The sequence below is a fragment of the Heliangelus exortis genome, chromosome 16 (assembly GCF_036169615.1).
Source record: "Heliangelus exortis chromosome 16, bHelExo1.hap1, whole genome shotgun sequence".
NCBI lineage: Eukaryota > Metazoa > Chordata > Aves > Apodiformes > Trochilidae > Heliangelus > Heliangelus exortis.
This window is the reverse complement of record NC_092437.1, coordinates 13,079,478-13,102,197: the sequence shown is the minus strand read 5'-3', so window position 1 is coordinate 13,102,197 and position 22,720 is coordinate 13,079,478. Positions and strand designations below refer to the sequence as shown.

The following is a 22,720-nucleotide window of genomic DNA, read 5'->3' as shown; positions in this document are numbered from 1 at the left end:
TCTCTTTCCATCTGAGTTAGGTTTCATAGATTCACAGAATGTTGAAAGGGGCATCAAGGATCACCTGGTCCAACCCTTCTAATATTAATATGTGAGATGTCACCCTGTTGACCTGAGACTTAAAACTTCCAAAGTGGGGGAATCCACCACTGCTCCTGGGAGACCATTCCAGTGTCTGAGTTAAAGATGACTTGCTGACCAATCCACCACTGATCCACCAGCATTTAAAGAGGAAAGCCAGTAAAATGGGATATTTTCTTTTCCTTGTAATCCTTTTTTTATTTTTTTTTCCTCTCGGGTAGCTTAATGTGTCCCATTTTGGGTGGGAAAGCCTCTGTCCTCGATGCTGCTTACTTCAGGATGTGAATAAAGGGAAGCTGTTATTTGGCTGGAGGCTGTTCCTGGCTTGGTAGCATCTTTCAGGATCTGTGGGTCACCATTATTCAGACCCTGGAAAACATCTGTAAAAGGAGTGTAGTTTGAGGACACCTGTGATTTGCTGATAACAGTGCCTGGAAGGCACTGAAAATGCCAGCAGTCATTTATGGCTCAGTCAGTGGAATCAATGACAAAAGTCTGCAGTTTGCAAGTATGAAACTGAGAAAGCTGTTTTCCTTAGTTCTGAGTAATGTCCTATAATTATCTGGTTTTAGATAAAGCAAGAGTTGAAAACAACTCCTCTCCCAAGGACGTTTGAAAATTTTCAACCCAGACCCATTTTTGTTGCACACCTAGGCTTTCACAGAAGATCAGTAAAACATTTGAGCCATAATCTTCATGTTCTTTAAATAATTACAGGAAATATTTGTGGTCACTGGAGTAGTATGGCATCAGTCTTTTTCCCTGGAGAAAATTTTTCTTACAAAAAAAAAAGCCAACAACCCAACAAGATAGTTCTTTTCATTAAATTAATTTCCAGAAGAAAAGCTCTTTACAAATAGTAGCTGTCTCTAAACAATACTTTCCTATTATCTGACAATTTCCCAAGTGAGTGAATTGTCCTCATGAATTATACTGATCTCAACTTGCAGTTTATATTCATATTTATCTGGGAATCAAACTCTTTTTAATTCAGGAGCAGATTAATTTAGTATGACCCACATCTGAGAAATAAACCCCATGGGTCTGATTTTGTCCTAATACTTGGAAAAGGAATAGAAGCTCTGAGATACGTTTTGATTAATTTTGAGCTTGCACAAATGCTGCTGTCTGTAGTAAGTCAGTCAAGAGGAAAAGATTTCTGAGCCTTATTCAGCTGTATACATGGCTCTGAAGAGTAGGGATATAAAGATCTGGGAGAGGTAAAGAAGGTAGATAATAACTTTTCATAAAATCAGAACTGCAAATTAAGTGGCAGTGGCTTAAAGCAAGTGGCTGTAAATATATATTTCTTTTCCCTAGCACAATACATAATTAAACTTTAGAGTTTGTTGAGAGTCTTGCTCCTGACTGACTTAACAAAAAAATATGGGAGGGAGATCAGTCTGGGGCTAATCACTGACAGGGGGCAGCTGCAGCTTTTGGCTTTAAAGATATTGATAGAACTGACTGTCAAAATCTTGAAACAGTAAATTCTATTCCCAGGCCCCTAATTCTTATGTTCTGCTTAAAGTGGCTGCTCTGTCACTCTGAAAAACTAGTGTTGAGGTAGACTGGCTTTTTTTTTTTCTTTTTTTTTTTTTTTCTTTTTTTGTATTGTCCTTAAGCATATTTATTCATACTTACTGTAGATGCTTTTCAGTATCTGTTCTGTGGTACTGGTTGCCTGGACAGTATCAGAAGTGCTTTACTGAAAGCTGTGCAAAAACCTGGAATGTGCAAACCCTACTGGGAAAGGCAGCAGCTTGCTTAGCTGGCTGACATAGATGACTCTTGCTTGATCTGTCATTCAACAAAAATACCTGGGGTAGAGGAACTTCCAGGTCATTATACAAGATAATGAACTGGCTCTGACCCTAATCCTGCTCCACTGGGAATGAAAAACTGGGAAAGAGTCCAAGCAGCCTTTCAGGAAAGTCACACCTCCTTAATCTATTGGAATGCTTTCAAGTTTTTTTGAAAAAGACAAGCAAATTGGATTTTGTTGTTAAAATGAATTTCAAAATTAATGCAGTGAACTTCCAAAAGGTGTCTGAGGCTACAGCAGAAAGGTGCTCAAAAGGTGAACAGATAAGAGGCCAGGACCAGCAGTGAGCTCTCAGCTCACCAGAAGTGTCCCCCCAGGGTCTGTGCTGTGATCTGTGCTCTGAAACATCCTCAGAGGAACCTTGATAGGGTGCTGAGAAGTATCATACCTGTAGAGCTGCCATTGGAATTACTGTTGTTTGAAAAAACTTTGTTTTTCTTGACCAGGAACTGCTCTTTGTTTGTTTCCACACAGACTGTGTAGCAGTTGTTTTATTATGTGTTTGGGACTCACAAGAACTGTTTGAAAGTGCACAGATGCAAACTGAGTGACAGAGGATAAAATGACTTTTAAAATCTGTGTTTTGCTGTTCTGATGAACATCCTTCTTGGAACACCTTTTTTTTGTATCCAATTAGAACAGCTTCATTTCCATCATATTTTTGTTGAAATATAAAATTATCAGAGCTCTCTTGGTACTGTAGCTGAGCTGCAGAAGTGCTGTGCTGCTGTTATCAGAGGTGAGACAGAGCTTCCCATGTTTCCAGGGCAGGGTATTATGGTCTGGGGGGGTGGTGGTTGTTATGTGGCTCAAACCTGCTTGGGTGGCAGCTGGTGATGTTTGTTGCTGCCTCTTGTTTGAAGATGACACCAAGCATACTGTGCCCTATGTTGGGTGTCACAACATCCAAGAGACTGATGAACTGTCAGAATTTTCAATGAAGGCCACCAAATTTGTGGGGTTGGAGCACTCTCTACAACTCCCTGAAAGGAGGGTGTAGCTAGGTGGGGGTTGGGCTCTTTTCCCAGGCAACTCTCAGCAAGACAAGAGGGCACAAGAGGTCTCAAGTTGTGCCAGGGGAGGTTTAGGTTGGACATTAGAAAGAATTTCTTTACGGAGAGGGTGCTCAGACATTGGAATGGGCTGCCCAGGGAAGGGGTGGATTCTCCATCCCTGGAGATATTTCAAAAGAGCCTGGATGTGGCACTCAGTGCCATGGGCTGGGAACCACGGGGGGAGTGGATCAAGGGTTGGACTTGATGATCCCAGAGGTCCCTTCCAACCCAGCCAATTCTATGATTCTATGATATGGCATGGAAGAAGATGCTGAGGAGTTACCAGGGGTTGTTCAGCCTGAGGCAGGGGAGACTTTGGAGACCTAGCAGTGGTCCTCAGGTACCTACAAGGAGGTGATCAGGAGCACCAAGTTGGGATCTTTTCTGCATGAGATGTATGCAGGGTGGGAGACAAAAAGGTGTAAGTTGAAAGGAGAGGTTTTGGACTGGATATAAGGAAAAACTATGAGGGCAGTCAAGCAGTGGAGATTTCCCAGAGGGGGGTGGAAGTCCTTCTAAGAGGCTTTTAATAGTCAGAAGTAGGCAAAAGCTCTGAGAAACCTGAGCTGGCCTCACAGGTAACCCTGCTCTGAGCAGCAGTTTGACTTAAGGCCCTTCTCACCTGGCTTATTCTGTATTGCTTTGTTCTACTTTAGCAAGGAGAGATGAGTGACTTGGAGGTTGAGTTGTTCTTTGGAAATCAGTAAAACTGTATCTAAAACATGCTCATCCATCTGATGGAGCTGTTGGCAAACCCAGTCCTTTTTTGGGGGGGAAGAGGTTTGATTTTTAAAAGCACATTGTCTACCTGATTGTGGATTTCAAGGGTTTAGAAGTCTCATTTTGCACTGGAGCATTTTGACAGCTTTCTTTTCAAGTTTACATTCAGCCTTTAATGGCTGCTATAATTTCTCTTTGAACCAGCAATGTTCTTCAAAGCCAACAGTGAAAAAGCATCAGCTGAGGTCTGTCTGGTGATCACAAGGGGTTCTCAGTGGCTCATTTCTTCAGCTGTCATTTGTCAGAGCACACTCATGTAATCTTAATGAACAATGTGCAAAGCCATTAAAAACTCAATTACCGCTTTCTTTTTACTGCAGACGTGAGAAAATGCAATCATAAAGTGCTGATGTGTAAACACAATAGCCACCATCTGCTACAGAGTAGCATTTCAGCTCCAAAAAGAGGATATATGTTGCAGATGCATCAATAATAGGACGCTTATCAAGGCATCATTATGCACCGAGCAGGGGAAAAATTGAAATTTATGGCCAGCTAGAGAGCACTTCATGGTTTAATTCCCCAGTTTTCAGTGGTATGTTTAATAACTATGCAAGAGTGCTGGTTTATGTTTCTGTTGGTTGAACAGATTTTTAAAAATGGATTTATTTACTGGCTCTCTATCCTCCTTGCTTTGGGATGACCTGAATGTAGCACACACATTTTTGGTTATTCAGGACAAAACCAGCACGAAATTAATTAATCTAATCTGTTGATCCAAGAGCACTGGATTTAGTTGACCTGAAATTTTTCAGCTCAGTGTTTTCTTCGTGCCATTTGAACTTTCTGGGTGGTGATAAACAAAACAATGAGGCTGAATGATTTTTTTTTTTTTCCCCTCTCCTATTATTATTTTCCAAAATTGGACTCTAAATAAGAGTTTCTCCAAGATACCTTTGCTTAATTCAGATTTTTGCCTGAAGAGATTGAAGTGGCTTTTAGTCATCCATTGATCAGTAATTTCCATTTGTAACATGTTAATTCATCCCCCAGTTCTTTAGATGAGTGGAGAAGATAAGTGGTTTGTGGATGCCAGACCAGTTTGTTTCTCTGTTATTGGTACACACAGACCCATAAATTGAGAATAAGTCCCATCAGCTTCAATTCTGTGTTCAGCCTAAAGAAGGCTGTCAGCCTGGAAACGACACGGTGTCAGTTTTTATTAAGGATAATAAAGGAAACCACATTTGTTCTTAAAAGGCAGGTTTGATTTTTTTTCCCTTTTTCCCTTTTTTTCCCCTTTTTCCCTTTTTTTCCCCTCTTTCCCTTTTTCTCCCCTTTTCCCCCTTTTCCCCCTTTTCCCCGTTTTCCCCGTTTTCCCCTTTTTCCCCTTTTTCCCCTTTTTCCCTTTTTTCCCTTTTTTCCCTTTTTCCCTTTTTTTCCCTTTTTTTCCCTTTTTTTCCCTTTTTTCCCTTTTTTTCCCTTTTTTTCCCTTTTTTCCCCTTTTTTCCCCTTTTTCCCCTTTTTCCCCTTTTTCCCCTTTTTTCCCCTTTTTCCCCTTTTTTCCCTTTTTTCCCCTTTTTTCCCTTTTTTCCCCTTTTTTCCCCTTTTTTCCCCTTTTTTCCCCTTTTTTCCCCTTTTTTCCCCTTTTTTCCCCTTTTTTCCCCTTTTTTCCCTTTTTTTTCCCTTTTTTTCCCTTTTTTTCCCTTTTTTTTTCCCTTTTTTCCCCTTTTTTTCCCCTTTTTTTCCCCTTTTTTTCCCCTTTTTTTTCCCTTTTTTTTCCCTTTTTTCCCTTTTTTTCCCCTTTTTTTCCCCTTTTTTTCCCCTTTTTTTCCCCTTTTTTTCCCCTTTTTTTCCCCTTTTTTTCCCCTTTTTTTCCCCTTTTTTTCCCCTTTTTTTCCCCTTTTTTTCCCTTTTTTTTCCCCTTTTTTTCCCTTTTTTTTCCCCTTTTTTCCCCTTTTTTCCCCTTTTTTTTCCCTTTTTTTTCCCTTTTTTTCCCTTTTTTTCCCTTTTTTTTTCCCTTTTTTCCCCTTTTTTTCCCCTTTTTTTCCCCTTTTTTTCCCCTTTTTTTCCCCTTTTTTTCCCCTTTTTTTTCCCTTTTTTTTCCCTTTTTTTCCCTTTTTTTTCCCCTTTTTTTTCCCCTTTTTTTTCCCCTTTTTTTTCCCCTTTTTTTTCCCCTCTCCCCCCTCTCCCCCCTCTCCCCCCTCTCCCCCCTCTCCATTTTTCCCCCTCCTTTTTCCCCCTCCTTTTTCCCCCTCCTTTTTCCTTACACAAGGTGTAAGTATTTTTCTTTGACAGAGATTGAACTGTGAGTGGAAATTTTTCCTCTTTTTCCACTGTCATATAAAATATTTCATATCAGGACTTCACTGGACTGTTTTTTAATGTATCTCCACCCATGCTTTATTAAAAATCATAATAAAAAAATAATTTATAACTATTTTGCATACAACAGTTGTTTCTATCAGTTCAGGAACTAACACTGATTATTTTGTTAAATACTTTTCTGTGGATGGATGTTTTACTTGGTGATGTTGTCAATCACTAGATTCAGGTTCCATACTCTCTGGGATTGTCAGCATTTGCACAAAAGGCCATTGTCATACCACAAATAGCTTGTGATTCATTTTTTTGTAGGTGGCAAAAAATAAAATTATAATTACTGCTTAGAACTTTTTAGAAAAGCTGGTGCTTTTTTTCCCAGAGGAAAGCTCATTATTTTTGTACATAATTCTGTAAAAGTGAAATGCTGCCTAATTTTTTCTTTCAGTGAAACACCTACCCCAGTGCAGTTCAAGAGTGTGTGAGACAGAGTGGAGCTTCAGAGTAGTTCTATAGGGTGGCAATCCATGTATTATCCAAATAAATTAAAATAAAATCATTTGAGGAAGATGGCGTGGAGTGAAATGATGTGCTCTAGGAGCCAACCAATGATGTAAAAAATGAGTTTATCTGGGTTCCTCAATGGGGCAAACACTTGCTCAAAAACCTTGTGGATGCACAGGAGCTCTGCTTTTCTTGACCCTGTTTGAACTGACTGTGCCATCATCCTCAAGTCTGAGATCTGGCAAATGTGGAAGTTGTCTTTGTTGTATCTTGGGCTGTTCCTGCAAATGGCATCAGAAAGCTGCAGGCTTTATTGTTAAGGGATGCTAAGGCAGACTCTGTGTCCTGACAGAGGCCATGGAAGTGAGCATCATCTTTAGGCTCAGGGACCAGGGTTTCCAGTCTGGCTCTGCTCTTGGCAGTTGTGCTTTTTGATAATGTATTATCCTAGGTCCTAGAAACTGAATTCCAATCTCAGTTTCTCAAAACTTCAGCATGTTTGCCTGGCTTTTTAAGAATACCTTTTAACAAGTCTTCACCCAAGAAGGGAAGTTAGTGGTTGACTCTGGGCAGAAAGAGATCAGCACTGAACATTTGTTATAGTTGTTATACTGTAGGTGTAGTTTATATACCATATAACATATGTTAAAGACTTTGATATTTGGGAGAAATTGACAGATTTGGATTCAGCTCTTATGTTTCTCTACGTCCTTGCTGTGAACCTTGGAAGTCTCAATTTGGGGCCATTTTGATTCTCAGCATATCAAACCAAACCAACAGGATTTCCAGAGAGCTTCTTGCCTGAGTCTTCATATTCCTTAGCACAACCTCTTCCCCTGCTGTGTTTGCATCATGCTTGAATTTTCCAAGGTCTCTAGAATATGTGATTTTTAACATTTTTATATTTTTTTAAATATTTACTTTGCTTCTGTATCCGTGTTACTCAGTCCTTCACAAAACAGATATATATCATATAAACACAGGGGAAAGTTGCTCCTATCTGCTGATGTAAATTCTGAATATATAGCAGCTGACTGCACAGAATTGATCAAAATGTTTATCTGGCTCATCCGAGTGTCACACTGCTGTGGCATGGACCAGGGAAAGTCAATAGGTTAGAAGTGAGGCAAAGCTTTTCAAACTCAATCTTCTGTGAACTGAAAGAGGCCAGCGGAGAAATAACATCTGTAGCAGCACCAGATCTGAGAGTGTCAAGAGAGCTGCATTTGATTAAAAATTATCATGCCTGGCTGCTGACACACAGATTTTTCCCCCTTCTCAATCTTCGTGTTTTCTGCTGCTTTTTCTGGGTGTGAGTGTCTGCACACGTATAAAGGTGATCCTTTAAGCACAATTGAATCAAACTCATAATGTTTTTCCTTATTGCCAACATTTGTCACCTTGATGCATCTGGGAAGAGATGAGTTGAGACACAATGTGCTGTAAAATAACTGCTTGATGAATCAAAATGAGTTCAACATCAAGTACCATGGTTAATATGATTCAAGCTTCCAGGTTAACAAACTCATCAATTGCCTTAGCATATATTTCCCTCCCAAAATTCAGCCTGTCCTTCCCCCCTAGAAGTATCATTGTCCTGGTTGCATTATTTCTAGTCGAGATGTTGCTCTTATACCAACAAACCTAATTAATTTGGACTCTGAAAAAAACCCACAGTGTGTTTTTTGACACATTGTGACCTTCTAAAGTTTATAGTTCCAAGGTTCAGGGTTCACAGGTGCAGAGTGGCATAAATTGGATGGGGGCCATTTAGGCATCAGCTGAGAATTTGGTCCTTTGTTGTAGTTTTTTTTTGTGTTGAATGTGCCTTTGGTGGACTTTATGTAGAAGCAGAACCTCATTGCTACTTGGAGTGTGACTATGCTGTTGTTTAGAGTCACTGTTTTATGCCAAGCTTATAAAATAAGAAAAGTAAAATAGTATTTTGATTGTTGTTATATAATTAAAGTGGTTCTAGTTGGCCCGAGATCTATTTGTGTGTATACCCTGCAATTTTAATATCCTTTCTTTCTGTTACCTAACAGCCAGCATAGAAAAAATAGCTAGTTTGAATTCTTCAGATAAATGTTTTGTTTTCTTGCCTTCCAAGGCAATCACTGACTCTTCACTGGAAAAAACCCAACGAATAAATCCACTCTTCTCTTTTTCTTTCCTCTGTAGGCTCCTTCATGATGGTAAACAGCTCTGGGAGGGCATCTGGGCAGAAAGCTCACTTGCTGTTGCCTACCCTGAAGGAAAATGACACCCATTGCATCGACTTCCACTACTACTTATCCAGCAGGGATCGCTCCAGCCCGGGCTCACTCAACGTCTACGTGAAGGTGAATGGAGGGCCCCAGGGCAATCCCATATGGAATGTCTCAGGAGTTGTTACAGAAGGATGGGTGAAAGCAGAGCTTGCCATCAGTACATTCTGGCCACATTTTTATCAGGTTTGTAGTGGTTTTCCCTCTTTTTTTTTTTTTTCCTTTGAGCATTTGGGTAGGTGTGAGCTTCAGCTGTTGCTGGCTGTAGCTTTCTGAAAATCAAATTTCCTCCTAATTTTTTTCTATCAGAATGGATTTGCATATAACAGTTTGATAGCAAAGGGGTTATGTAGGCATCTTGACATATTTCTTCCCACTTCACCTGTTTTCTTTAGTTGTTGTCAGAGTTATGAATAAACTGCCAGCAGTCAAGTTGTTGGCAAGTTAAGATCCACTTGTTTATCATGAAATTGGTGCATGAACAGAATGGGACTGGCACTTCCCATGGCACTATGGAAATATAACTGGGTGTTGAGATGTGGAACTGAACCTCTGCATAAGTTTGTCTGAACTATTTTTGTCCCTTAGCTGATTCTATAAGAAGGAACTTTCATTCACTCAATTTTGTTTGAAATTTTTTGAATTTGAAATTCAGTTTCAATTGGGGTTTTTCCTATGCCTGTATATGGGGTGTAAGGCAATAAGCTACAAATAAAATCTTGTACCATGTCACCAACACGAGTATATTCTTCACCAGATCCCTAATTCCTCCTCTTTTTAACACTGTGACATAGTCTTTCTTGTTCTGTTGGGAGATTTATTTTTTTAAACAAGCAGAGTTGAGGAATGTACTGGTAAGTTGTTTTTTTACTATATTAATTGTAGTTTAATATTTAATTAATATTTAAATAATATTAAAATAGCTGCTTTTTAGCTGTCCCACTTGAAAATGAATGTGGCAACTTTACAGTCACTGTTCTGATTTTGATTAGATAAGAGTGCCCACAATGGCTCATGTACTTATTAGATGTTGGTGGTTTTTTTGTCTTGTTTTATATTCAAGACTCAAAAAAAGCACCTTGGAGTAACTGCATCTTGCAGGAAAAGCTGATGTATTTATGCTGATAAAAATGTGAGTGAGATAGGAATAATGACAGAAAAAACTATGAAAAAGAAGCAAATAGTCCAGATAGAAATCAGCCGGTGGGAAAAAACTTGGATTTTTTTGCTTTTTTTACTTCTAATAATTGAGTAGGATGTCTAAAAAAAATGTGAGCTGAAGTTGAACGCTTTAATGTTCTGCCTTTGAAAAAGAGTTGGGAGGATCAGCAGAATCCATGGAGCACACAAGGCAGGGTGAGAGGAAGGGTTAAGAGAGACAGATTCCTGGTAAGTGGAGTTTTAAGGGCTGTGCACAGCTCACCACTTGTTCTGAAGTCACACTGAAGAGCTTATTCTCCATTTATATTAACATGAACCTGGCCACGAAACAGAATTTCCTCCATAGAAGGTGCTCCACAGAGAGAACAGAAATGATCTTTCACCCAGTGCTTGAAAACCCTGGAAAAGACAGTCTGATCTCACCCTGAGATACACCACCAGTACTTCCTGAGCCTCCCTTACTTCTTTAGCAAGTCCTTTTACAGGTCAAGTTTGCTTTTCCTCAGTAAAAAAAATCCTTTAAATTAAATGAGAATTTTTTCACTGCAGTTCAAAAATGAATAAATTGGAAACCAGCACTAACCTGCCTGGTTCCTTCCCAGGAAATGCATGGATTTTCTGCTTTGCTTTTTGCTAAACAGGGGTGAGGTGTATTTCTGGTTGTGTTTGTATTCTTATTCCTTAAGTATGGCTTTTAAAATACGAGATCTTGGAGGATCTGGTAGCTGGAGCTGCTTCATAAATCTGATTTTATAAACCATCCTCTGCTGATGGGCTGCAATCCTGTATGTTTCTACATTTAGTCCAGGTTTAGAAAAAAAAAAAAAAAGAAAACAAAAAGAAAACATAAAACTTCTAAGTTTACAAAAGGAAGGAGGAAAGCAGAATGATGGACTTGGACAAAATTATTGTTACATGACAGCCTTAAGTAACACTTCTGGATAAGGAGTCCAGAGGTGGCAGGATGACAAAAGCTTGGGTGTCTTGTTGCCTAGAGGGTCTCTCATTTCCCAACCAGAATCTGGGATGTTCCATAAAGTGTTATTTGTAGCTTTAAATCCAAATTGCATGCCTGGAGAACTCTTTGTATGCGAGAGGCCTGAAAGTTTGCTCTCTATTTCAAAAGCACCAGGTAACACAGGAAAAATATATCATTTTTTCTAAGCAATGAAATCACCGTCAGGCAAAATGTGGATTATTCTCTTAATGCACAGTAACATCAGCACCTTGCATTGATGTGTGCGTGGAAAATTCAGTCAGGCAAAAAAATCTGAAATGATCTGCCCCAGGTCTGAGGCATTGACAAGGACTTGGAGCTTTGGAGATGTGTGACTAGTGGAAAACTAGTAACCAAGTTGATTGCCAGACCTAAGACATGACCTCTGGCAGTTTTGTGCCATATGAATCATCTGGGTTCCAAAACATCCTGCTGAGCTACAAACATGAGAATGGTGGAGATTTATAATGTCTGCCCTAGAGTTACTGGCACTTGGATTCCTCACCTGCAGATGTGCAGTGAGAAAAGGCTGTAATGGTTCTTGCAGGAAGGTAATGTGTGTAATCTTGACTTACTGCTTGCCATAAGGATGAACTTAGTCCCAGAATGCACCAAGGGCAGCACTAGAGGCTGCCAGGAGGAGGTTTTTTGATGTATATCAAGGAACATTATTGATCTGTGCCTGCAGAAAACTTGTGTGCTGCAGCAGATGAGCCAGGCTGTGCTGCTAACACAGATGTTGGGTGTAGAGCAGCAGTGAAATGTTGGACTGTTTATTGGTAAGGAAGCACGAAATTACTTGGCAGTTAAATACTGTTAAATATTAACATTAAATTTATTGAATTTGAAACGAATTAATATTAATTTACTAATGTAAAATATATCTCAGCCATTATACTACGTTTCTGGCTGAAGTAAAAAAGGCACGAGAGAGATTTGGTGTGAATTTTGCAGAACTGGGCCCCATAAGCAGAGATCCCTGTCTTGTCCTCATGTTGGGTCTCAATTCCCTGTTTTCAGGGAAAGCTCTGTGCCTCTCATTTTGACAGGGCTAAGATGTTGCAAAGCACAGAAAAAAAAACAAAACAAAAAACCAGCAATGTGGGAGTTTGAACTAGGAAATAAAGTGGAAGGGGGAAGAGAATTAAATAGTCTGTCAAAACAACATTGTGTGAATTGGGAGGAATCCCCCACTCTTTTCAGTGGCTTCTGCACAGGGGTCCATGTTTATTTTTTAGGAGCTGTATTGTTCTTTACCATCTGAAGTTATATTGTGCTGTATTAAAGACTCCTTGTCAGCAGTTAACAGAACAAAACTCTCTAGGTATTGGTGCTTGCTTTCCCACTCCCTAGTGGCTGATGCAAATGCCTTGGAGAACTTTTCTTTCCAAATTTTTGGCTTGCAGGAAACTGAGAATTAGTTCCTTGTGGTTTATAGTTTCTCACAAATGCTAAACTACAATAAATCCTTTTAGCTGCAATGTTGGACTTGGATTCAAGTCTGAAAGGAGTTGCAGAAGTTGCTTACGTGACCTTCCCAGTAAGTTTAATTTTTATCATGAATGAGATTTCATTTCTAAAGTAAATTATCATTCCCATATTAAGGACTTGCATTATAGTCTTATTTTCTATAGTCCCTAAAAAGCCTATCAGGCACCCTGATTGCACAAAACACTTGATGATGTGGTTTGGATTATTTTATCTTCTAGAGATCTCTCTTCTGATGAAGGAGATAAAGAGAAGACTGAATCGTGACAGTCTGGGGATACCTCCTTTTATTTAGAATGAAAATACATGTTGAAAACTGTCTTTAAGTAGCTAACTTTGTGTTCCAGTAATGAATTTCAGAGGTTACAAATTACTGAAATACTTTTTCCTGTGAAACAAGGAGCTGTACTAGAATACTATTTTAATAGTAATAACTGTGCCAGCTGAACATGCCAATTAACTCTGTCCTTGAAAACATTATTGTATTCTCATGCAAAAAAGAGCAATTTAGTACAGTGTGAGCATTACTTTAGTAAGAAAGAATGGGAATGGGGACATCCTTTTCAATTGCAAATGATAGCATCCATTGCATCCATTCAGTTTGATTTTTTTTTTAATAGTAAAGGGCAGCATTTCATTCCTTTGGGCAGAGAATCAATAACTTGCCAGGTATATTAACCAAGATGCAAAATAATCAGCCTGCATTTTTAATTTTTCTACTGCAGTTGAACATTTCTGATCTTCCTGTTCCTCATGGAATGGCTCAAGTTGGAACCCATAAAGACCACTGAGTCAAGATCCCTGCTCTTTGTAGAACCACCTAAAACTAAACCACAGGAAGAGCAGCAGCATCCAGGCACTCTGTCAGCTCTGTGACCCCTTCCTGGGGAGTCTGCTTTAGGAACCCCCACCTCTCAGTGAATGCCCCCCTTTTCCTGATGTCCAATCTGAGCTTTTCATGATGCATCTTCATCCCATTTCCTTGTGTCCTGTTGCTGGTCATGAGAGGAGACCAAAACCTTCCTCTCTTCTGTCCATGTTGAGGAAGGTGTAGGCTGTGATGAGGACACAGCCCTCATGTCCTTCTGACCTTTGATTGCTGAGCAGACTGCACCAGAATTAATACTATTTTCTCCTGATTTCTTAGTTAGCTTATTTGACAGTATTTAACTTAGTTTTAATGATCTCTCTATCAATATTTAGGTGTTTTTTTTTCTTCACCACAGATTTTCAGGTAGCCCATATATTTTAGTAATAGAATGGTTTCCATCCAGGGCAGTTTTCCAGGTAAAATCAAAAAGCCATAGGGAAAAGTGAGATTTTTGCTCATCCATAATCTCATCTATTATTGAACATCTGTCTCTCCAGACCAAATTAGTGGAACACTTCCATTATCAGGATACACAGATAAAATACAAAGTGCTAGTTAGCATACCATTAATGATGAGAAATGCTGCTTGTGGTTTTAAAGAATATTCATTCTCAGACCATGTCAGTTCAATCCAGAGAAAGGCAGAAAACTCTTTTATCTGAGGAAATCTTATTTCAGGTCAGTAACTAGAACCCAGGGTCATCTGTTGCTTGTAATTTGCTTTCTAAAACTGGCTTGCATGCCAAATCCAGGTTTTCTCCAGAAGAATCCATGCAGGGTTATTGATTCAAAAAGGGATTTTTCTCTCATGTACAGCATTTGCCAACTTTGAGGCATACTAAGAACAAGGTGTCAAGTGATTATCCACTTAATGTTCACAGACTGGTGCTTAAATTGAATACAGGTGTGTGTGTACACAGGGCATTTTTTTCTTCTCCAAAGGAAAGCAGCACATAGTTATCTCTAATCCTAATAAATGGTGCTTTAATTTCTTGGTTTCCATGTCAAGCAGGTTTTCAGCCTTTGGCATGCATGTGTATCCTGAATTGCCATGGTATCCTTTTGTTCTTATTGAATGACTCAGACATTGGTATAAGAGCAGAATGTGGTGATTAACCAAGTGACTAGTGTAGTTCTTAATTTTAAGAATAGTTTTTCTTATTTTGTATTTCAGGTGATATTTGAATCTGTCTCTCTGAAAGGACATCCAGGGTACATAGCTGTGGATGAAGTCAGAGTCCTCGCCCATCCCTGCAGTGAGCACTCTCTGGTTTTCTAACTCTATCAGTGTTATATACTGGAATTTACAGTCTAAAGGAGCAATTTACCCAGTTTGGTCACCACTAAAATGTCTTCTTTTATCCTCTGAGACATTTAAAGACAATCAGCCATGCATAAATACATAACTTTCCAAGTTGTCCAAAAAGGCAAAAATGCTCTCCCTCTATAGCAAGTGCCAGGACAGCTGTGAAAATCCTTGTTTCTCTCTTGTTATGAGAACATCAGCTTGATTGTTTTAGTATATTTGGAACTGTATTGCTTCAGGGAACAATCTAAAAAGCTTCTGATAATATCCTGGGTGGTTAACTTAAGAAAAGAAGAAACGAACAAATTATTTTAGATTTTCTTGGTAAAGAGGCCTAGAGGCCTTCATCCTAGAGGCCTCTCTCAACACAAATTTAAGCCCACCTCCATAACGATATTAAAATAAATCTCATTCAGGTAATACCACTTGCACAGGAGTAGAAACTAATGCAGGTTCATTATGCTGTTAGAAATATTTCTGCCATTATTCTGTCACAGCCAAAATAAGAACCTTAGGTTTGGGGTTTTTCTTTTCCTATTGAAAGAAACCTTGAGCCCTAACATTACTGTCTGAAACTGTTTGGTTTCACTCTGCCTGTAAGACTTTATGTATCTGTATTGTATATGTAGTATACAGCTTTTTCTAAATATTTTTTAACAGCCTTTGACAGCCCCAATCACTAGTTCAGAGTTTTAGTAAGTCAGTCAGTGACAGCTGCTCACAAAATACCATGGATCACATCAACTGGTTTTCTTGCAATAAGAATTTCAAAGAACAGCTGCCATTCAATATGACAGACATGGTTCTGCTCAAGCTTAACAGGACATTTCTGATAACACAGTGTGGTTAATTGCTGTTTAACTAAATTGTATTTGTATTTACCATGTGCTCATTGCTCAGGCCTTTGGGTGCATTTACTTCATTAAGAAATACTTACAGTCTGTATTAACCAGATGTTGCTGATAACTGGCAGCATCCAAACAAAATCCCCCAAATGGTCTGTGTGCATTCCACAGCATTCCGGGTGATGCCTGATCCCTTCACTGGGAAGAGGCCACTGAACAAACTATGGGGCAAAGCTTAGCCAAGAAAGACAGAGGAGAGGAAAAAAAGACAGGATGCTGTGTTACACCCCAACTTGATCAAGTGTTGAAACTGAAAACACTTACATAGTCCACTTTGAATGAGTTTGCAACCTCCAAGATCAGTTTGCAAGGAAGATATGACACTTGGGAAAGCTTTCTTTGGGACAGTCATGCTTGGAAAGCTCAGAAGCATTCGATTTTATTTATTTATTTATTTATTTTTCCTTCTCAGAAACACCATTAACACCATTTTCTGAAGCAAATGTTCTTTATAGAAAGAAGTTAGAAATTGTGCTGATGACCACGAACTTGTGTCGTGATCTGATCTGTGTTTTCAGACCTGCTGGATCTCTGCATGATCCCTTAGGCCCCCCTCTATCAGCTCCATCACCCCCCTCTCTGCACTAAACAGTTAAAGACAGAGAGACAGCTTTATTTTGCAAAATCACTTTCTCAAGGTCAGGCCCCAGTGCTTTATTGAGTGTTAATTTCTGTGTTGGTGTAATACGGGCAGTTACTGCCTTGCTTGACCCTTGCAATAATTTGCTTTTTTTGTTAGGAAAAGCACCTCATTTCCTACGGCTTCAGAACGTGGAGGTTAATGTGGGACAGAATGCCACATTCCAGTGCATTGCTGGGGGAAAATGGTCACAGCACGACAAGCTCTGGCTCCAGGTAAAGTAATGTTCATTTTCCATTGGTGGTTTTTTTGTTTGTTTGTTGGCTTGGTTTTGTTTGATTGTGTTTGGGTTTTTTTTTTCTTGTTTGTTTGTTGGTTTGGGCATTTTATTTTTTTTTTTCAAATATGTAGATAACAAAAGACTAAGTAGTGGGACAAAATCATTTCAGGATCCTTTGAGAGCTGCCTTTAGTTTTGAAATGAGAGTTTGAGGTGACAAGAAAATGGAAAAAGTAGTCAGTGATAGCAAAATTTAGGTTTGAAATAAATGTCTGTGCACCTGTAAGCACTCAGCCATACACCAGAAGAGACAGAACAAGCAGAGTTCTTCACTTCTGCTTAATTATGCAGTTTTTTTCTTTCCTCTCCTTAGGTCAGAGTCAGTCCCTATGTTAAAAGGGAAACTTACTCTAACATTTGAGTTTACTACCTGGATGGTGAAAAGAGGCATAACCAGTTTGTACCCTCTTTTTCTCCATCCCGTTTGCCCTTGACTGCAGATTGTTCCTTTTAGTCACCCAGTAAAAGATCAAAACATCCTTAATGTCTATTTTTATTTTCACCCTCCTGGTTGGACTTGAAAGGCTGTGTTGGGTATAGTAACAACTTTAACAACTCATTTTCAGTTCTAGAGTTAGAAATCAGTTATCAAACTCAAGATGGGAAGTGCATTTTTCTCTGTGAAGGACAAAATTGTTTCTTTTGCCCTAAGTAGTGCTTGGACATGGGGACCCCCAACATTACCATGAAAATTTACTAAATGTGTGATTAAACACCTGATGTCCTAAATGAGTCTCTTCCTGTTTGTACTGTATGTGTACATAGGACCAATCCAAAAACTGCAGAATGCTAAAAGCAGTGAACAAGATTTTATTCTCAACTTGGGCTTCTCTATTGAAGGCCTGGACCACCCAATATTTGTAACATCTGAGGCTGACAAGAATGGCCCTTGTCTTGATTTCTGGGGCATTTTTAGTCACATAACTAACAGCTTTTTCTTGAGTTTTTTTTATTGGCTTCAGATATTTTAATATATTTACAAATAAAAATTTCAAATCTAGTTTAAATAATAGGGGGAATCAGTTTACCTAATCATAAAAATGAAAATTAGTCCTGGGAAAAAGAGTTGGTGGGAAATGTATTTGGGATCATGTAAAAATGACTTGACAGTCACTTGAACTGTACTCTCATTACAGCTCTTCTCCTAAAAATTACATTTTTATCTGAAATTTATAAACCTGTGATTTACTTTTAGCATCCACCGAGATGTATTTTTGGCCTATTCTTTATTTTTTTTTGGTTCTTTCAGTGAAATCTTCCCCCAGTTATGACTAGATGTGTATAAAAACACTTTCCACCTCAGGCAATATGAAACTTTTTCCTATGAGAAGGAGGGGTTTGGGAGGAAAATCATAATTTTTGCTAGTGGAAACCCATTTTCTCTCTAAAATTAAAACACTTAATGAAAATAGATTTTGAAACCTCCCCAAAACTCGATTGCTAGAAATTTGCAAAACAGGGGGGTGTTTTCCTTTGAAACTCCTAATAAACAAGACCAGCTGAGCAAGTTCAGGTGTTGATGTTTTGGAGAACTTCTGTTTCTAACCAGTTCTTTCTCTGTCCCTTTTCTGGGTGGGAAAACAGTCTGGCATTGATAGGGAGGTTTATTGAGGAATGCTGGACATCTAAGGATGTCTGCCCATCCAACCGTTTTATTTAAGTTGGTCCAGAATCCAAGTTTTACATCTGAAAAAGCCAAATTTTGGAAATCTCCTCATTTGTAGCATTTCCCCAGGTGTACAATATCCATTCATCTGTAGTATTTTCATCTCCTAGCCAGGCCTCTGAGCATACTGTGTTCAGATGCAGACTCTGAGCTGGCACTCTGGCTTTTCCAGTACGTGGAACGCTTCAAGCACCCAAAAAATATTTTACAAATTAAATAGACATGAAAACACAACAGTATATTTAAGACTATTTAAGCTTGAGATCACACAATCCTGCAAGTTTTTCAGGGGTATGGTAGTTTCTTGAAAAATTGTGCTTGCATAAAACCTGCCCTCATGATGTGAACGTGAGGGTCTGAGCGATGTTCAGCGTCACAGAGAGTGAGTTGCATATGGATGCAGCATCTGTGCTTTCCTGACTCCTATAATTTTTCTCTGCCTCTCCAGCAGTGGAATGGAAGGGACACAGCATTAATGGTCACACGAGTGGTTAACCACAGACGTTTTTCTGCCACTGTCAGTGTTGCTGACACCTCTCAGCGCAGCATCAGCAAGTACCGCTGTGTCATTCGTTCCGACGGTGGCTCCGGAGTTTCCAATTATGCAGAATTAATAGTGAAAGGTAGGTTGCACCAAAGCAACAGCTTTCTGTATCTTGAGTCTTTCCTACTAGATGGCATGTCTGTCTAAAAATTAACATCCTGTTGGACCATTTTCTTTCATATTTAACTAGGTGACAAAGGTAAAAGTGACATGAATTGCAGTCGCTTTCTTAAATATTTGAATCAAAAATTTGTTTGCATGCAGCCCTCTCCATAAGCTTTTGTAGTCATACATGGTAGCTTTGGGCACTTCTAAGGCAGTCAGCTGAACAGTTTGTCTGTCAGTCAGCTTCATCTGCCTCCCTTTACAGTAATTTATCAGGCATCCAGAATCATGTGATGGATCACGACACGTCAGAAGAGCCTGCTCGAGGCTGCCAGGAGTTAATGAAGGGATTAATTCTGATGTCCTGAAGTGCACAGAAACATCAGTAATTCTTGAGGATATTAGGGTCTTGTTCCTGTTATTTCCTGTGATTCAAGAGATGATACTGTGCCTGACACATGCAAGATGTGTCTTAATCTTGCTTCCATGAGACATGCAGTAAAGTGCTATTTACTGTACTGGGTTTTCTTGTGGTGGTTGGTTTGGTCTTTTTCCTAATTTATGCTGAGCTACACCACAGGGATGCTCAGAGAAGCTCAGAAGGTGGCTAAATTGCTCCTGAGATGTTCTGTGATTGGGGTGGGGATGACATCAGTGAGGAGTCTCCTCCCTGGGTATAATTTTATTGATCTGACTGTTTTGCTTTTCTATGAAAATGGAAGGTTGATGGAGAAACAAGATTACTTTTGCCCATTGTTATACTTTCTGCTGATTTATTTGAGCATCAATATCCTGATGCCTTTACAATGCCTTGAATAACTTGTGTGCTGCAAGTATTCAGACTACACAGATAATGAAAAAAAATGCTTCTGTTAGATGCCAAGTGCTTTTAATTCCCTCTCAGTGATCTTGCATCTTATTCAAATCCAGAGGAATTAATGTGTGATTAAAATGGAACTGAGTTGCCAGGAGTAGCATATCTAGTGTTGTATCACAGCTAAATGGAGGGAAGGCAAAATATCATAATATGCAAAGTTGTGTAGGTGCCTGCCATGGTCACATTCAACAATATAAGAAGGAATAAAAAGAGAAAAGTAAGTTATAAACACGAATAGTTGGATGTCCACCAGGACAGACAGTGGCAGATTGATTGCTGGATTACTTGGGCAGATGTGTTGCTAAAAGAAATGTTATTGGAGTGATCCTGTTATGGGTACCCACACACCTCTGCTCCTTGCTCCTGCCTGGCCAGCAGGTGAGTGAAGTGATTTATTTGAGGTTATTTTGGTGCAGCTCTGGGATAGGTTGTGGTTGTCTGGATGAGTGTTTCCAAACTGCCTGATTTCAGTCCTGATAACAGCAAATTTGTAATGCATGCACACAGGCTGAAATGAAAGCAAATTGGAATTGTCTGATTCTGAAGAGATGTTTATTGAATTGCAATAATGTACTTGGGTATACATTAAATTAGTCTGTAATTGAGGTTTTGCTCAATTGATAGTCCTGCCTCTAAGCTCACTAATTCCAAGCTAAAACTCGGCTTCTCATGTGCTTTCTTTTCATCCATTGAACATAAAATCATAGGGCATTTCCTCAAGAAAAGTTAAGGTTTACAAGTGTATCTGTGTGTCTCTTAAATGTAAAGATCTGTTTCCTAATGCATAAGATATTTTATTTTAGTATTGAGAAAGGAGAGAGTAATTTACATTTCGCAATTTTAATTGTAATATTTAGTAAATACAGAGAGATTTTGCTTTGAAATACACCTACTTCTACATCTCAGATTGTATCAGCAAATTAAACAATCAGTGAAATTAAACACCAATCACCTTCTGCTGCCTCCTTACTCCTCCCTTTACTTGTTGGACAACTTTACTAAGAAGAATAGAAATTAGTAGAAATTAGTAGAAATCTTGTATAAGGCCTCATAATTCTTAGTTTCAAATAATTGCAGTGTATTTAGAGGCAGCTGATACCTGTGTAGTACTTTAAAAATGCTTTTCTCTAGAGCTGTCTGCTGTCTCTGCTGATTCCTTTCTGTCTTTGACTGTTGCAAGGCTTGTATAAATACCAATACATTTTTCTTCTCTTTGCACTCTAGAATCATAATAGTCAAGCCAGAGAAACCTATCATTTCCATCTTGTATACCTTACCATCCTTTGGTGCTCCAGTGGAAATAGCTCTTCCCTATTTATCTCTCCCTGTTGCACATGTAGTAATTTCATACAATTTTGTACAGGGTGCTTTTCAAACAACCCAGAGATTCCACATCTTCCCATGCTGATCGCATACAAATGGAATGCTTCTTGTCTGTAATTTTCTTTTAAGTAAAAGCTGCATGGGAGTTATTCATATTCTGGATTTTCCTTGGGTAAAAGATTGTTTAAAATGCTAGGGAAATTGGCTGAAATCCTATAATTTAGGGCATGTACTAATGGTAATGTCCTTCCAGGACACTGGCCACATTATGTGAGGTTGTGTTTAAACTCTGTGTGTATGAAGGTTTGTTTTGCTACTGTTTGTTTTTTTTTCCTTGATCCCTTTCAGATATTCTGAATGCTGAAATTACTCCATACTGGTGGCAATCCATGGAAATCTGATAAAGAGGGAGTATTACAGCATCTGTAACCTATTTTTCATGAGCTGATTTTTCACCTTCCAGGAAGTCCCTCGAAATTATTTTGTTGCTACCTGATGCAAATTCTTTTAAGGCTCATACTGTTTCCTTAGGGCCTGTTCTGCTATTACAGAGGTAGGAGTGTTCAGCAAAACCCCTCTAAAGACCTCCAGGGCTATGTTCTAGTTCTCTTCAGTTATGTCTTGATTGATTTTCAAAGTGTTCAATTACTCAACTTGGATGAAAAACAACCTGTCTCTTAACTGAGTGCCTTTCTGTCCTCATTGTCAGGTTTGGGACAGCCCATTTTTTATCAGTCACTCTCTTTTTGAGGTTTTAGATGCAAGAAGCTGATGCCTTCAGTGACAACAGGGGGAGAAGTGGTTTGTTTTTCAGGCTTGCTTCCTGTTTGGTGTTTTGTGGGTTTTTTTTTCCTCTAAGTCTTTTCTAGTATGATACTTGTTACTGGAATTGCACTGTCTATTTATTAACTCACCAGGTACTCAGTGGAAACTGCTCCAGTAATCCAAGTGTTTTCCTTATAAGTAGGTGCTAGGATTTAAAAAACCAACCAACGAACCAAACCTCTCCAAACAACAAAACAAAACAAAGCCAAGCAAAATCCACAACCAAAAATCTATCAAGTTATCAGAGTTGAGATACTCAGGTGTGAAAAGCATTATAATTATGGGTTCACATAATTCTATATAAAAAACCTCTCCAGTATTAAATATAGGGTGCAAATTCCAGATTCACAATTATAAGGCAGATTCATGAAATAAAAAACTCTACAGGTATTTTGACAATATCAGTATTTTATTACTGGGGTTGTGTCCAGAATAGTTTCAGTTCTGACAACAGGGAGTCAGAACTTAAAGGCAGGAAGAAATAAGAATATCTCTGATCTACAATGGATGTTGGGCTGGAGCTGGCCCTAGAAATGTCACATTAAGCCCTTCATAGGTTTCCTGGAATTAAACAAGTCCATTTTAGATATGAAAGTATGTAATACCTTGTCACTTGTAGACTGGAGTAGAGCTTGTTCCTGGCATGAAAATGCACTTGCCTTCAGTGTAACTCTTTAGGATGCTCACCAGCTCCTGAGTCTATACTTCATATAAAGCAATTACTAATTACTAAAGCAATCACTGCTTATTGCTTTGTGTATTATTATTTATTTCTTTTCATCTCTGATGCACAGATAGGTCTATATTCCAGGTTATTTATGCCAAATGTAATCATTAAAAATAGCATAACACCCTTGTCATCATGGGGTAATATAACAACTCTTTCCATGGTGGTTCTCGTGTCCCCATGTTCCACACAGGAGGCTGAATGTTGATATCAAAAGTCAACACTGTACTGC

General features: G+C 38.9%; 1 protein-coding gene across 1 annotated transcript in view; it reads left to right on the top strand.

The window, feature by feature from the left end:
* PTPRT (protein tyrosine phosphatase receptor type T) overlaps positions 1–22,720 on the top strand; it is a 439,233-nt gene that overhangs the window by 162,083 nt on the left and 254,430 nt on the right. The window contains exons 3-6 of the mRNA XM_071759664.1: positions 8,689–8,960; positions 14,466–14,547; positions 16,242–16,357; positions 18,536–18,710. Coding sequence (XP_071615765.1) covers positions 8,689–8,960; positions 14,466–14,547; positions 16,242–16,357; positions 18,536–18,710 — 645 coding nt within the window. The remainder of the gene's footprint in view (positions 1–8,688; positions 8,961–14,465; positions 14,548–16,241; positions 16,358–18,535; positions 18,711–22,720) is intronic.